Source organism: Manis pentadactyla, chromosome 4, assembly GCF_030020395.1.
Source record: "Manis pentadactyla isolate mManPen7 chromosome 4, mManPen7.hap1, whole genome shotgun sequence".
Classification (NCBI taxonomy): Eukaryota; Metazoa; Chordata; class Mammalia; order Pholidota; family Manidae; genus Manis; species Manis pentadactyla.
Genome location: NC_080022.1, coordinates 72,530,319 through 72,547,390, shown reverse-complemented (window position 1 = coordinate 72,547,390; position 17,072 = coordinate 72,530,319). Strand labels below are relative to the sequence as shown.

Genomic DNA, 17,072 nt, shown 5'->3' with positions numbered 1-17,072 from the left:
TGTTTGAAGATGAAGGAACTTTTTGTTTTGTTTTGTTTATACACCAACATGCCTCACCTGCTTTTTGCTCCAGCTTTCAGTTTAGAAGAAACTACGAACTTAGCTCTGTTTGAATTATAGCTAGATAATAATTAACTTGCACAGAAAGTTAGTCAACATTAGAAATTTGATTTTTTCAGGGATGTTATGATATAGCATGAATTAGTACCACTGAGCATTCTGCTAGTTTCTGTCCCTAATCTTCATCATGTCTGGTGGGAGAAAAAATAATTATGGAATGCATTCTTTTGATAGTGTGAATGTTTTTCTTTTATTGCATGCTTGTAGTTGATTATTAAACGGCTTGTCTTTAGCTTTGTTGTTTTTAAAGCCAGTTGGATTGCTGTCACTAAAGCAAATTTGTTATTTGTTTCTAGTGCAACATTCATCTGCCAAAGAATCAACAGGCAGTTTGTTCCCAGAGAAGCCTTCCCTAAATTATTTGAGGCGGAAGAAAGAACGACCTTACATGTTAAATTTGAGTAGTACTGATTCATCAGGAGTACTTAGGCCAAGACAAACCAGATTAGACAGTCCACTTAGCAATCGTTATGCAGGAGATTGGAGCAGCTGTGGAGAAAACTACTTTTTAAATACAAAAGAAAATTTAGATCATGTGGATTATGATGAAGTCCCTTCAGAAGATAGAGAAAATTGTACCAAAATGTACGGACCAGATATAATGATTGATCAGCCAGTTCCCATGTCCAAAGAGTGCACATTTCAGACATATTTGACAATGCAGACAATTGAGTCTACAGTGGATCGAAAAGTCAATCTCAAAGATCTACAAGAAAGTATTGATACTTTGATTGGAAACCTGGAGCGTGAGCTCAACAAAAACAAGCTTAATATGAGTGTTTGAGATTGAGAGTTTTCATTTGGTTTTTCATGCCTTAACGTTTCAAATCAATCTTTCTCCTTTTCTTACACCTCTCACAGTGATGCTTTTATTTTTTTACTTTTGAAACCTTCAATTAATTTCTAACAAGTATATGATTCAATTAAAAACACTGTTCATCAATATAATTTTTGCTTATGTATTAGAAGATTTTTCTTGGTGTAAAGTTAACTTGGACTTCTTGTGGATATTTAAAATCTTCCCATTTCTACAGAGATAACTTTTAAATGCACTTACTGGGTTCATGTAAGTTATTAGCCTTTCAAGATTTTTATACTATATAAGAAGTGCTCTTCTGTAGCTGAACTAGATGTTCCTTCTAGAGGAATGTTGCAGCTGAGTCCCTGTATGCTGCGACATCATTTGGTTACATTTCATTTGCAATGCAAATGCTGCTATAAGAAACCTTTTATAAATAAAGTTATATAAATATTAATGTATTCTATATTAACATTCAATAAATATTTAAGCTTATAAAAATTAAATATTTTTATAATCCTAAAAATACGTATATATTTATAAGTGCATATATGTGTAAGTATTAGAGTAGGGGGAGGGATTGGCTACAAAATCACATGTATCTCTAAAGAATATATGTCTTGAGGCCAAATCAATAGCTTAAAATGTCTTTTTCAGGGAAAGAGCATTCATGTTAAAGGAGTTGCTCAGAAACACTTAAACCAAAACACTAGAAGCATGTGCATAGACATAATAGACTTTCTTTTTCTGTCTTGCAGAAAGTCACACTCTCCCCAGGGAGAAGTCATCTTTTAAATTGAAATCTTCTAACTTCTTAAGGGATTAAGTGCCCAGATTTCTGCACTAGTGACTTAGATTAAAAATATCTTCACCTATTCTATGCATTTTTATGTTCTACTTTTTAAGACAAAGTAATTATTCCTATAATGTATTTATTTGTAGTAGTGCATTTATATCATTGACTTTATAATTACTCTCATTTGTTTCTAAAGAAATCTTGCCAGCATACTACATACTGAGTTTTAAAAATTAACTCATTTTGGCTAAGTATGTTTATGAGATAGCCATTATAGCAATCATAGCAGTGCTTGAAAATGTAAATTAAAAAGCTTTTTTTATTAAATTGGAATGTATTTTTTTAAATATATAGCCACAGAATGTGTAATTTTAAAATTATATATAAAATTTGAATTACAACTTAAAAATGTAGCAGCCATTAAAAAAACTGACTCCTTGATATTTCTCTAAATATTAAAGTATTTAACTATTTCTATGTATGTAAAATACATTGGTTAATGGAATACCTTGTTATTTAATTTGAAAACTCAATTGTTAAAAAACCAGGTACGTGACTATTTTATATGAAATTTTCATTTTTTAAGGCTCTGTAACAATTCGGAAGAATACCAAAAGAATATGTGACAGGTATATATAATGAGTAAACATTCAAAAGAAATGTACTTTAAATATTTTGTAGGAAGACTCTCAGTCTTCTACCTCTTGTTGCTGTATCATGTATATCATGAATATTGTATGAATTGAATTAAGTTGTTCCAAAAAATGTAAAAGTTTAATTAAACTATTTTAACCTTGTTGTCATGCTATTAATTATCACAGTGATTTTAAGGATCATGTCATTCTTTTTCAACAAATGCATTAAAGCATTGGGCCATCATATGTTATCCATAAATATATGTAACAGTTTTTTTGGTCCAAAATTGAATGTTCCAGTATCTGAAATACTTTAATGACTACTCTTATTTTGTTATATAATTTCAGATGGGGATAGTTTCAAAGTTAACTTCTGGCATCTTAAATAGAAAATATTAAACATTTTTTGGTGTCTGAATCACCAAGTTGTAACTATAAATCTCTTATTGACTCTGCTGAATTTAATAGTACTCAATAAGTTTATTCCTTTGTTTTAAATGGCCATTTATTTCAAAGCTTCTTTTGCATTTTTATACAGGCTTTTTATAATCTGGGATCTTCATACACTGTTAGACTGTCAATGGTCATTCCCTTTCAAACTGGCAGCTCTGATGGCTTTTAAAGATTAAAAGCCATCTTCATTCTAATGCAAGTACCTGAGTAAAAATTTTGAACAATTCAGACAGAAAAGAAAAAGTAAAAGGGCTCTCCCATGCCATGCACACTAACCCCACTTCTCAGAGTAACCACCACTTTTTATTCTTCAGGTGGCGACCTCCATCTTTCTAGGTTTAATGCTGCTGATTCTTGATTTGTTGCTTAAGCATTATCTGTTGATTGTCCATTATGAAATTTCATTCCTCTCCATTTTATGCTTTTAATTCTTTCGGTTTCCTTTATAACTTTAGTAATTATTTCTTGATTCATTGGCTTTAAAGTGTCCTTTGGCCTCCTACCATGGTGGAAATGGCCAACGCTGTACTTTCTTTCAAACTCATCACTGCCCTTTCCCTCCTAACTTCTCTAAGATATATTTCTAGTTTAGATAGTCTGTATACTAGTTTATATAGCTAAGTTATATTACTAGTTTGTACATTAAAAGATGTATATTATTTTGGGGAATTTAGGTTTTTCCTTTATACATTGATCCTAAAAATGTATTTTTAGGAACATGGGGACAGGGCAAGGACATGGGACAAATCAGTAACTAGCAGTTATATGCTAGATTATGCAAAAGTATTTACATGGAAACCAGGTGATTCTGTTTTCTTCATATCTATGCTTATATCCTGAAGTCTATGCTGATTTAAGCAAAATATTCTAAGCTGAAGATCAAATGGATTGTTTTATCTTAATAGCCATCAACTGCTTAAAATTGTGCTGTGTTATTTGCTTTATAATTGGGTCATCGCTTTTGTGGTATTTTATTTTTCCTGGAGTAAGTAATTACTATTTTTTGGACAGAAGAAAAATGCTTTCATCACTGTAACACCTCTTTTTTTTTTTTTTAATTTTGACCAAGCATTTTTTTGTTGTTATCATTAATCTACAATTACATGAAGAACATTATGTTTACTAGGCTCCCTGCTTCACCAAGTCCCCCACACACACCCCATTTCAGTCACTGTCCATCAGCATAGTAAGATGCTGTAGAATCACTACTTGTCTTCACTGTGTTGCACAGCCCTCCCTATGCCCCCTCCTACATTATACATGCTAATCATAAGGCCCCTTTTCTTTTTCCCCACCATTATCCCTCCCTTCCCACCCATCCTCCCTGGTTCCTTTCCCTTTGGTAACTGTTAGTCCATTCTTGGGTTCTGTGATTCTGCTGCTGTTTTGTTCCTTCAGTATACTCCACATATGTGTGAAATCATTTGATACTTGTCATTCTCCACCTGGCTTATTTTACTGAGCAGAATACCCTCTAGCTCCATCCATGTTGTTGCAAATGTAGGATCTGTTTACTTCTTATAGCTGAATAATATTCCATTGTGTATATGTACCACATCTTCTTTATCCATTCATCTACTGATGGACACTTAGGTTGCTTCCATTTCTTGGCTATTGTAAATAGTGCTGCAATAAACATAAGGGTGCATCTGTCTTTTTCAAACTGGGCTGCTGCATTCTTAGGGTAAATTCCTAGAAGTGGAGTTCCTGGGTCAAATGGTATGTTTATTTTGAGCTTTTTGAGGAACCTCCATACTGCTTTCCACAATGGCTGAACTAATTTACATTCCCACCAGCAGTGTAGGAGGGTTCCCCTTTCTCCACAACTTTGCCAACATGTGTTGTTTGTCTTTTGGATGGTAGCGATCCTTACTGGTGTGACATGATAACTCATTGTGGTTTTAATTTGCATTTCTCTGATGACAAGCGATGTGGAGCATCTTTTCATGTGTCTGTTGGCCATCTGAATTTCTTCTTTGGAGAACTGTCTGTTCAGCTCCTCTGCCCATTTTTTAATTGGCATATTTGCTTTTTGTTTGTTGAGGTGTGTGAGCTCTTTATATATTTTGGATGTCAACCCTTTATTGGATCTGTCATTTATTAATATATTCTCCCATACTGGAGGGCACCTTTTTGTTCTATTGATGGTGTCCTTTGCTGTACAGAAGCTTTTCAGCTTGATATAGTCCCACTTGTTCATTTTTGCTTTTGTTTCCCTTGCCCGGGGAGATATGTTCATGAAGAGGTCACTCATGTTTATGTCTAAGAGATTTTTGCCAATGTTTTTTTCTAGGAGTTTTATGGTTTCATGACTTACATTCAGGTCTTTGATCCATTTTGAATTTACTTTTGTGTAAGGCGGTTAGACAGTGATCCAGTTTCATTTTCTTACATGTAGCTGTCCAGTTTTGCCAGCACCATCTGTTGAAGAGGCTGTCATTTCCCCATTGTATGTCCATGGCTCCTTTATCATATATTAATTGACCATATATATTTGGGTTAATGTCTGGAGTCTCTATTCTGTTCCACTGGTCTGTGGCTCTGTTCTTGTGCCAGTACCAAATTGTCTTGATTACTGTGGCTTTGTAGTAGAGCTTGAAATTGGGGAGCGAGATCCCCCCCACTTTATTCTTCCTTCTCAGGATTGATTTGGCTATTTGGGGTCTTTGGTGTTTCCATATGAATTTTTGCACTATTTGTTCCAGTTTATTGAAGAATGTTGTTGGTAATTCGATAGGGATTGCATCAAATCTGTATATTGCTTTGGGCAGGATGGCCATTTTGACGATATTAATTCTTCCTAGCCAAGAGCACGGGATGAGTTTCCATTTGCTAGTGTCCTCTTTAATTTCTCTTAAGAGTGTCTTATAGTTTGTAACACCTCTTTTATTATACCATGGCATTACCATGTTTGTTCAGAATGCTTTTAGCTCTTATCCTGGGATTCTTGAAGTATATTCTTGCCTTTGTTTGTTTTTCTTTGACAGAAGAAAAATATCTTCCTTGCCACAACCCCAAGATCATTTTAAGCTTCTTGTCAACTTTATCAAAATTGGACAAAGTGAATTTTAGCTATCATCCTGGGATATGTTTTCCTTGCACTCCTCTGTTCTACTGTTTTTTGTATCCTATTTCTTTTTTAAACCCACTCTTTCTCCATTTCATTTATTTTTTGTTTGCTGAAGTATATAAAGTACTTGCCTTCTTCCCACCCCTCATCCCACATACATGCACAAAGGGTGCATGGGATGTAAGCTTTGAGTCCTTCTATGTCTGATAAGGCCTTTATTTCTTCCCTATCCATGCTTCATTTTGATTAGACCTGCAGTTCTGGGCTCAAATACATTTTCCCTTAGAACTTGGAAGGTATTTCTCTATTATCTGTTAACATCCAGTTTTGCTGTAATCCATGCAAGAAGACAGTGATTCAGACCAGGAAAGAAGCAGTGGAGGTGATGAGAAACAATGGTATTCTGGATATATTTTGGAAGTGATGTAGGGCAGGCACATGGGACGAGCATCATGATGAATTTTTCCTGCCTATGATGAAACTTCTGAGATGTTAATAGTATAGTAAGAACAGAAGGGACTCCATCTTAAGGCTAAGATTCCATCTTAAAAACTAGGGTGCGAGGAGGTAAGATTCCTAACATTTTATGGTAATTAGGCAATAACCGACCCTATCTTACGGCAGGTTAAGTAGTACTAAATGATATGTCCCCACTGCTTGGTGGTAACTACTATCTTGGAGAAGAACAGGATCGAGAAATTCCTTGTGTTATGTTTATGTTACAGAGTATCTAGAAGACAGACTATGGATGATAACACAATGTCTGTCATTGGAGATAGACATCATGAGACCACATGTCAAGCCTACACCCTCCTGGCCCTTTGCCACATTCTTGAAAGCCTTAAAAGACAGAATCCTCTCTGAAGTTGCCTGTACTTCCCTTTCTTTGGGTGTGTACTTTGCCTTAAATCTTCTCACTGCTCAACTTCCTTCGTTTTGTCTCTGTGCTCTTCCAGTGGTAAGTGTTTTTGTTACTTTGCTATTTCATTCAGTTTTCTACACTTAAGGGTAAGTCTTCAGTTTCTCTGTAGGAAAGGGCTACTGAGATCTCTGATTTGGGCCTATAAGTTTCCATCGCCTGGGTGACCCAGACAGGACTGCAGCTATATGATCATGCCCATTAGTAGTCTGCCCAAAAACCTCTTTGCTCTGGGAAGTTCTAAAATATAATCTCACTCCATCCAGTGCTCTGAAGCTCCCCCAAATCCTGGAGTGGTAGAGGGTTAGTTCCCAGATCCAAGCTGACACTGAACGCCAGGTGACTGGCTTTAAGAGTCGGCAAGGGATCTGCTCTATGCTGAGCAGGAGTTCAATGCACTTCCATTCCTCCCTCTGTTTTTCCTTGCTCTCTGCTGCCTGCATGGCTGCTGCCTGCCGTTCACTATTACTCTCGTTTTCATGAATTCCTTCCATACCTACACTCATCTGACCTGTTTGAGAATGCTTTCCTACAGAAGTAGGAGCCAAAGAATCTGCCAGTGGGCTGTGAAAGGAGTAAAGCCTGAGCAACTGAAAGATGAGTTACGATCCAATGAGACTGAGGTGACTCCACTGTATTTTAAATGAGCTCCTTTATAATGAATGTTGAATATTACATATTACAATGCCTTATTATGTCCTGTTAACTGTAAGTGCTTATGCTTCTATAATGATGTTCATAGAGTCACTATACCTAAGCCAAGTCCCACATCGTAACTGACTTTGGAAAATTTCAGATTCTGTAGCTTTATAATAGAGACCCTAAAGAAACAGATTTATGTACTGGTATGGTTCCTGGAAAGAATTTAGTTTCCAGACCACAGGATGACTTTGAGGCTTAGGATTTTATAATTAAAAAACACCAAGTTTTAGGTACTTGTATAGTGATAAGGTTGTATTATGTTTAGAAATAACAAGTCTTAATTTGAGTCTTACAGACCAGAGGATTTTGGTATGAAGAGAAATGCTCTCTTGCTCCATTCCCTGCCCAATATTCATTTTGAATTCAGTAAGGTTCATATTTGATAAATATTAATATACCAGAAATCAGAGTTTTTGGTTGCATTCTTATTCAGCCAAAAACCAGTGAGTTCAAGCAGAAATTTAATTAAAAAATATATATATCAGAGGGAAGGCTGTTTTAGGATGCTGAAAATGTTTTATATTTGATCTGGTGGAAGCTTCAAGTTGGCGTTTTACATATCAAGTTGCATGCTTAAGATTTGTGCCCTTTATAGAAATCATACCTTGATTTTTTTTTTAAGTAAATGGTTTGTAAAATGGGAAAGCTGGAGAAATAGACTTGGAAAATAAGCAGAACTAGGAGAGGGAGGGTGATCAGAATGACAGCAGCCAAGGCTGTGCCTGTGATGACACGTGCCCTCCGTGTACACCGCTGGAATTAATAATAAAACTTCCCTGCTCCTCTGCATTATTCCTGACTCAAGTCCCCAACAGAAGTATCAGATTGTGCCCCAGCTTCCAGAAGTCAGCAATTAGCTAGCCTTCTATCCCCAAAACTTACACAGTGATAAATTTTATGAATATATAAGGGGATCAAAATCCTGAGCAGGCTGAGCAACGACAAATATCCATAACACCTCCCTAGTCTTCATCTCATCCTGTTGCCCCAAACTGGAGTCTTTCTCTCACTGTCCACACCCAGCTCATCAACATTTCCGACTACAATGATATATCCTGAACCTGTACCTGCTTTTGTCACTACTCCAACCCAAGCCCGAGCCACCATCATCTCCCAATCATTTTATTTCATCTCTTTGCCATCACTCTCCTCCCACACACACACTCCATTCTATTCATAGGCATTAGGCACTAAATAAATATTTTAAAGAGGGAAAACGCATCATTTCCCTGGCCTCTTTCCTTAGTCCTGTGCTCTGACAACACTGAAGTCCTCATTGCTGTCCTAAGATCTTTGCACTTGCCTTTCCCTATGTCTGGAGTGCTCCTTATCCAGATATTACTTGGAGAGCTCTGTTTTATCATTTCTCTTCTCTGCTCAAATATCACTTCAGAGTCTGCCTTTGAGAAGTGGGGGAGGAAGATATGGAGATTTCTGTTTCTTACAGCAGGTGCCAAATAGTTGTGGTACTATTTGATTACACTAAGGTCACTTTGGAAAATTTTTACATTTAGGCCAAATTGAAGAAAAAATTTTAAAAATTATAACCACACCCATTGTCACTGTCCTATCACCATGACTTATTTTCATCAAGGCATTTGTCACTACCTGAAATTACCTTGTTTATTATCTGTGCACCCTTCTAGAATGTAATCTCCATGGCAGCAGAGACCTGGTGTATCCAGTTTATTTCCATATGCCTAGAAACTGTAATGTGGAAGATGTTCAGTTAATTTTTAATACATGAATGAAGGCAAAGGGATTCTCAGAGGATGGTTGTCTTTTTGTCAGCAAAAGACTAAGGACCATGAGATGCAATTGTCTATAGAATTTTTCAAATATTTACTCCTGTGAAATAAATTATTTATGGTTAGGAAAGTAACGTTATCTTTTTCTTTTTTCTTTTGTGTTTATTTTGGAACTAGAGTGGCCTTGGGAAAATTAGTGACCTAAAAAGTGGGTGGGTTAGTAAATTTGAGTAGTTTTTGGTAGATAATTTTTTGCTGCACAGTTCAGTAGAAACAATTATTTAAATGATATATGAATGAAAAAGTGCACCCACCATAAGGAAAATCTCTAGGAAAGCTTTTGTCAAAATACATCATTTACTTCTTTGTAGAAGTCAGGAAGAAAAAATGTCCTCTGTATTTTGAACTGATCACTTTAGTGTGCACTTTTTGCCAGAACTGGAAGAATCTATTTTCCATTTTATTAAAAGAAAATATTTTCATAACGCTGAATGAACCCTATAAATAGAACTCTTATTGGAAAGAATAGCAGAGACTGTACTGGGGGACAGGCACTACATTTTAATCTTTTATTTTTCTCAGTGTCAAGTGTTTGTTTTAAGCAGGTAAGAAAATGCTTAATTAGCCCCTGGGTTGGGTTGACTAAATCCTTATTTGTTTGATAAGGCACTCATGTGCTGTTAAGTCATTTGAGTTAATCTTTCTTTGCTTAATGGAGGTATTTATGTAGTGAAACACAGTGTTGGCCTCAATATTCTACATAATTCTTTGGCCAGAAATTATTCAAAATAAACTATTCCAAGGAGATTTTAAGCTTCCAAGTTTAGAAAGTACAATTAATATTAAATCAAGAAAAGGGGAAGTCCCTGTCATTCAAAAAGTTTTCATGACAGTTATTAGACAGCAAGTCTGCAACTCATATTTTTTCACAGCTGCAGAAATTGAACAGTGACCCCTTTTCTTGACCTTTGTTCCAGAAAAGGATGCGGGTTGCCATCCTGTCTGTATGTGTTCTTGCCTAACTTTTCCCCACCCTGTGGCCATTGTAAAACCCACATTTAACTGAAGAACATGTTTGAATCATTAGGTAAGTGAAAACAGCTTGTCTAAACTGGTAGATAAGAAATGTCAGAGTATAAATGCTATTTGTCCGAGGTGTAAATCTGTGTTTGATCTGTACTTGATGTAAAAACTCACCTGTAAAGTCAACTAGACTATACGTAAAAGTAGACACATCAATGTCTTTTTTCATCAACATTATGAACATTTTCAAATATAAAGTTGAAAATTATACAGTGAACATCCATACATCTATTGGCTTGATTCTATAATTGTAAGGAATTTGTTGTAATTACTTGGTCATATATCTATCCACCATTGTCTGTCTTAATTTGTGGTCCATTTTATTTTATTTTATTTTATTATTGAAGTATAGCTGATATACAATATTATATTGGTTTCAGTATGCAACAGTAATTCAACAGTTATATACATTATTAAATGCTCACCCCAACTAATGTAGTTGTATCTGTCAACATAGAAATATGTTACAGACCTATTGACTATATTCTCTATGCTGTACTTTCATCCCTATGACTAATTTATATTATGATTGGGATTTGTGCCTCTTTATTCCCTTCACCTCTTTCTCCCATCCATCCCAACCCCTCCCACATGGTAACCACCAGTCATTTGTTAGTGTCTATGAGTCTATTGCTGTTTTGTTTGTTTTGTTTTTAAATGCCACAAGTAAGTGAAATCATATGGTATTTGTCTTTCCCCACCTGGTTTACTTCACTTAGCATAATACCCTCTAAGTTCATCCATGTAGCACATGGCAGGAATTCTTTCTTTTTTATGGCTGAATAAGATTCTATTGTGTATATGTACCATATCGTCTTTATTCATTCATCTATTGATGGACACTTAGGTTGCTTCCATTCCTTGGCTATTGTAAGTAATGCAGCAGTAAACATAGGGGTGCATTTATCTTTCTGAATTAGAGATTTTGTTTTCTTCAGGTAAATTCCTAGAAGTGGAATACTGGGTCATATGGTATTTCTATTTTTAGTGTTCTGAGAAAACTCCATACTGCTTTCTACAGTGGTCGCACCAATTTACTTTCCCACTTTGGTTCATTTCAAAGTAAGTTGCAGATGAACTTTGTGTGATTATAATTAACCTCTAACAGAATTTCATGCTTAGTGTGTTTACTACAAATCTTAGATATCATCATGATTAGAAAGCTCCAGCATTGCAAAGCTTCTATAAAGTAATGCATATTTGGGGTATCTTGTGATCCTTTCCGTGTTATTTTTGGCTATCTCAGACCTCCATCATTCACAGACAACCTTCACAATTTTTACCATATCCATGGGCCATGTGTTACTTTCCTATTTTCTCTAAAAAATATTTTTTTCAATTAAATTCATATTGCTGCCATAAATGGAAAGCCAGGATCATTTGTCCTAAACAAGTTAACCATACTTTTTCAATGCACTTAAGTAAATGCAAACCAGCTTTTGGGAAATCCTGAGTTATTTGGGCACAAGAAAAGTCAAAGCTGCATTGGAAGTCGGACACATGGTGACACCAGACTCTTCCCTCTTTTTAGTAATGAAAGCCCCATATCCCGATTTGCCCGTCTCACCTTAAGCTGGCCATGGGGAGGTGGCAGTTTTCCCAGAGTGGGACTCAGAGGTTCTGTCGGCAGCCTGTCTGAGCTGGTGTCCGCGTGGGGCCCATCCTTCACAAGGCCTGTGTTGTCAATACGTGCTGACCTGCACACTGGCAGAGACAGAGCCAAAGCCCCATCCTTGCAACTTCAGTTTCTCCTTCAGGGACTTCTCAGAGCTGTGGCTCTGACCACATTTGCTTTCCACCTTGTTCCCTCATAGACTTCTAGCCCTCTCCTACCAGCATATCTTCCTTCAAACGACCTCTGTGTTAACATTGGTATTACAACAGGCCGACAACACTCCTTCCTATCTTTCCCTCCTAAACTAGACCCAAAACACTGGAGCTGGATATATGAGATCAAAATACCAGATCTCCTGCTGGTAAAGGTAAGCTGGGAAGTAGGCTTGGTGCTGTGGCCGCGTGGCCCTTCTTCACACACCCACTGTGATCTGATGGTTCCCACCATGACTGGCAGAGTTGGTTAAAAGCAAGCCTCTCCTGGCAGGGGTAGAGCTTGCCAGCGCCATAAAAAAAAAACATATGTGCCGTTATCAACAAGCTGGCTCTGTAGGTGAGAGAACACAGAAGCCCCCCAGGCAAACACGCTCAGGTCCTGCTCTGTTCCTCACTCAGATGAGTGGGTTTTTATGATTTAGGGAGCAGGAAATGAGGGAAGCAGAGAGAAGCTGGACGTGATCCTGCCATACTGCTTCCTCTTGAGAGATGGAGATGTTCCTTTCCTTTTATGGAAACATGAGAAGTACAGGATGTTGTCCCCTCACAGTTACTTCCTATTGCTTCCTCCTTTTGTGACCAAATGTCACAGATGGACTGTAGGGCACATCATCGAATGGAACAGGAAGTAGAAATGAGTATCGGCAACCAAAACCAACACGGAAAGATTTTTCAGATAATTGCTAGGCGACTGCTATCCCTGTGTATCCCTATTAATCTGAAGAGTGGCCCAAACTGGCATATTCTTGCCTCTCTTGGTGAAACCTTTCCTCTTCAAGCCCTTGAGGCCTTGAGCCTCTGATAGTCCCACCAATCTTGCTTTCTTCCCAGCCGGGCAGAATCGGCAACTCCTTCTCTGCTGCCAAGGAAAACTTGCTTTGATGTGGTTCTATAGTTTCACCTGGAAACATGCAATCTCATCATCTGATTAAAATACTAGGGTGTTAATGGTGCTAGGGTTTGCTTGTACCTGAAAAAAGAGAGGTTATTAAACCACTTGTAAAGAATATGCAGAAGAAAATATCAGGGGAACTCCTTTAATTTCTCTGCTGCCTTTCTGGTAACTGTGCATTCCCTCAATGCTGCTGCTATTGTTCCATGTCATGTTCACTTGTGAAAGATTTTCAGCTTCTGTATTGGCCATCTCGGCCATCTCAACTTCCCTATCTACATACATCCTCAACCACCTCAGAACATCACTCAAGCCATAATCAACTATATTCTGAATGCATGACTCACATCATGAGTTGGGCTTCTAACACATCACCTAATGGGAAGTCTATGAAAGTCAGAATTGCATATCATGATTAACATAAAGATACATATGAAGGGTCCAGACTAGCCAAAACAATTTTCAAAAAAGGACAAATACTGATCTGATTTTATGACTTATAGAAGTGACAGTAATCAATACAGTGTGGTTATTGGCATTAGGACAGACAAATAAACCCATGGAACATAAAATAGTTCAGAAATAGACCCATACATATATGGAAACCTGATTTTTGACAAAGGCCACCCAGTGGAGAAAGAATAGTCTTTCAACAAATGGTGCTGGAATATATGGATATTCACATGCAAAATAAAAATCTTTAATCCATACCTCGTACTATATGTAAAAGTCAACTTGAATCATAGGCCTAAATATAAAGCCTAGAAGTTTAAAACTTCTAGAAGAAAACCTTAGGTTATGGAAATATTTCTCAGCAAAAACATGGTCAATAAAAAACTTCACTAAAATTAAAAACTTATCTTTGAAAGACACTGTTAAGAGAGTGAGAAGACAAACCATAGACTTGGAGTAAATGTTGCATGTATATGGTGAAGGATTTGATCTTGAATATCTGAAGAACTCTGAAATAAATCTCAATAATTTAAAACATATTAAAAAAATATTTACTAAAAATATCCTCCAGAAATAAAGAGAAAAATATATGAATACACAGTTTGTGAAAGAAGATACATCATTGGAAAATAAATACATGAAAACAAGCTCAACATCATTAGTCAGTAGGAAAATACAAATTAAAACTACAGTGAGATACCACTACAAACTAATTAGAATGGCTAAATTTTAAAAGACTGACCATACTGGTGAGAATGTGGAGATACTAGAACTTTCGTACACTGCTAGTAGGAATGTAAAATGGCACAATTGCTTTGGAAACATTTGGCAATATCTTAAAAAATTAAACATATGTATACCATATGATCCAGTATGCTACTTCTAGATGTTTATCCAAGAGAAATGAAAGCATATGTCCATAAAACAACTTGTACAGAAATGATCATAGCAGACTAATTTGTAATGACCCCAAACTGGAAGCAAGCAACCCAAATGTCCATCAAACAAATTGTGGTATATCCATACAACAGACTATTACTCAGCATAAGAGTAATCAGCTTTTGGATGGATCTGCAAAGTGAATAGCCCAAAGAAATCCATGAGCTAATCCCTAAAACCTGTGAATGTTAATTTACATGGCAAAAATGATTTAAAGATATAATTGGTGATTTTGAAATGGGGAGATTTTCCTGGATTATCCAGCTGGAAACTAAAAATTATTACAAATATCTTAAAAGGGAAGCAAAGGGAGATTTGACTACAGAAGAAGAAAAGGCATTGTGAAGATGTAAGCAGAGATTGGAGAGATGCAGCTCTGAACCCAGGAATGCCAGCAGCCACCGGAAGCTGGAAGAGACAAGGAATGGATTCTCTGATGGCATCTGCCATCACCTTGCCAACACCTTGATTTCAACCCCATTGGACTCAGGTCAGACTTCTGGTCTCTAGAACTGTAAGAGAAAAGAATTTCCATTTTCTTAAGCTACTCAGTTTGTGGCAATTTGTTAGGAAATTGAAACAGAGCTTTACTTCACAATCTTTGGTAATTAATTTTTGCTATTTTTTCAAATTGCTACTTATTATTGTTCTTGTGAGCTGTTTTTTTCTTTCCACGAGCATTGTGCAGACATCAGAGGAAAGTTATATATTTAAAACATGACAAAAATGAGTTTAGAATGGCCTTTCGTGATATAGGTAGAGGCTCCCTTACCTCCTAATCTTACCTGGTTCATGAACTCCCCAAGCCAACTCTAGCTGCACCAAATGACCATATGGTCCTTCATCTTTGCAGTATAGTTCCCTCTCCAAAGAACTCCCTACTTTCCTTCCAGCCCAGTGGTTCTTGGGGGAAAGGTGTCAATTTTGCACCCCCACTTCCCCTGGGGACGTTTGGCAGTATCAGGAGACATTTTCGTTGTCCCAGCTAAAGTAGTGATACTGGTATCTAGTGGGTAGGCCAGGGATGGTGCTGAGCCTCCTGCAAAGCAGGGGGCAGCCCCTGACCACAAAGGGTTAGCCAGCCCCAAACGATGATACTGCTGAGGTTGGAGCCCTGTTTGGCCTCTCGGATCCCAGCTCAACTTCATTTGCCTAACTCTTCAGGCTTCAATTCAGAAGGCACTTCATCGGAACCACCTGGGTTGCACAGCCTTCTTGTAAGTGCTTGTTCTCCTATGTCTTCTGCTTTTGACCAGGAATTCTCAACCCTGGCTATGCATCTGTTCTTCTACTGTCACCATAGGCCATTTTCACACATAAGCAAGGCTGAGGACCCCTGCTCTAGATGTGGGTTTTTGGGGTGGTTGATGGCATAAATAAAGCGACCTAAGCCTTTCCAAGTTTAAAACACTCTTTTACAAATGCTTGCCGATCTTCATTCCTTCCTAAGGTACATATGCTTGGCCAAGAGTTTTGATGATACAATATAGCATATTCAAAGCCATCAGAAATAGTTCTCTAATATCTTTTATTCTTTTACTTACATGATATTTGTTTAAAGCAAATGAATTCTTAAAAAATTGACTTTCTTTTTTATAAAAAGTTTGTTTTTTAAAATTCAAATACTGTGGAAAAGTACCAGTACAAAAGTAAAAATCATCAGAACTCTGAATATCCAAAAAATAGATAGGTTTCATGTTAGTGAATATCCTTTCATGCATCTCAGAGTCCATATGATATGTATGTAGTTGTATCTATGACATCTTATAAAATGGGATCATTTCTATGCTGTTCTAAAACCTTTTTAACTTAACACTCTATCCTGAGTATCTTTCTTGGTCAACAAATATTAATCTACATCATCATCTTGATGAATTTATAATATTACCCTTTTAGGTCTTCAGTGATTTACAAAATCAGTCCCTGTTGATGGACACGTAGGTTGTTTCCAATCCTCCCCTGTTATAAACAGTGCTTGTGTGATCTATCTTGGGCATAGGAAGGCTATATGAGTTAAGAGCATGACCTGAAGGGCAGGATTGCCTGGGTTCAAATCACAGCTTTGCTGTTTGACCTTGGGTAAGATTTTTAACCCGTGCCTCAGTTTCCCCATGAGTGAAATGGTAATAATTACAATTCTTAGTACTCCATAAGGGAACTAGGAGAGTTAGGTAAGTCAATATATTTAACAGTATCTAACACATAGTCAGCATTTCATGAGTGTTGTGTATTATTAAGTCTTTTCATTCGTTGGATATGCAGTTTGCAAATATTTTCCTCCTAGTCTGGAGCTTGCTGTGTCACCCTCTTTCAGGGAGCCAAAGTCCCACTGGTATCCAGCTTTATGGACTACACTTTTAGTGTTAAGTCTAAGAACTCTTTGTCTAATCCCAGATCTGAACATTTTCTCCTGTGTTTCTTTTTAAAGTTGTATAGTTTTACATTTTACATTTAAGTCCATGGTTCATTTTGAGTAAGATGTTACACCTCTTTCATGACACTATTTACAAGAGCCAAAAGCTGGAAGCAACCCAAATGTCCATGTGTGGATAAAGTGAAAGTTCCTGTGGCCAGGATTCTCACCTGGCCCTGCTTGGCCAGCTCACTACACACGTGTGGGCAATACATTGTTA

The 17,072-nt window shown here is 36.9% G+C and overlaps 1 protein-coding gene across 2 annotated transcripts in view; it reads left to right on the top strand.

Annotated features, from left to right (window-relative positions):
- The window catches only part of SYDE2 (synapse defective Rho GTPase homolog 2), a 41,297-nt gene extending 38,774 nt beyond the window's left edge, over positions 1-2,523 (top strand). The window contains exon 7 of one of the 2 annotated variants that reach the window (XM_036890271.2): positions 1,678-2,523. In XM_036890271.2, coding sequence (XP_036746166.2) covers positions 1,678-1,745 — 68 coding nt within the window. In that variant the 3' untranslated portion in view covers positions 1,746-2,523. Of the gene's footprint in view, positions 1-416 lie in introns of both variants that reach the window. The other variant, XM_036890270.2, reaches the window with a different exon arrangement.
- The last annotated feature ends 14,549 nt before the right edge of the window (positions 2,524-17,072 follow it).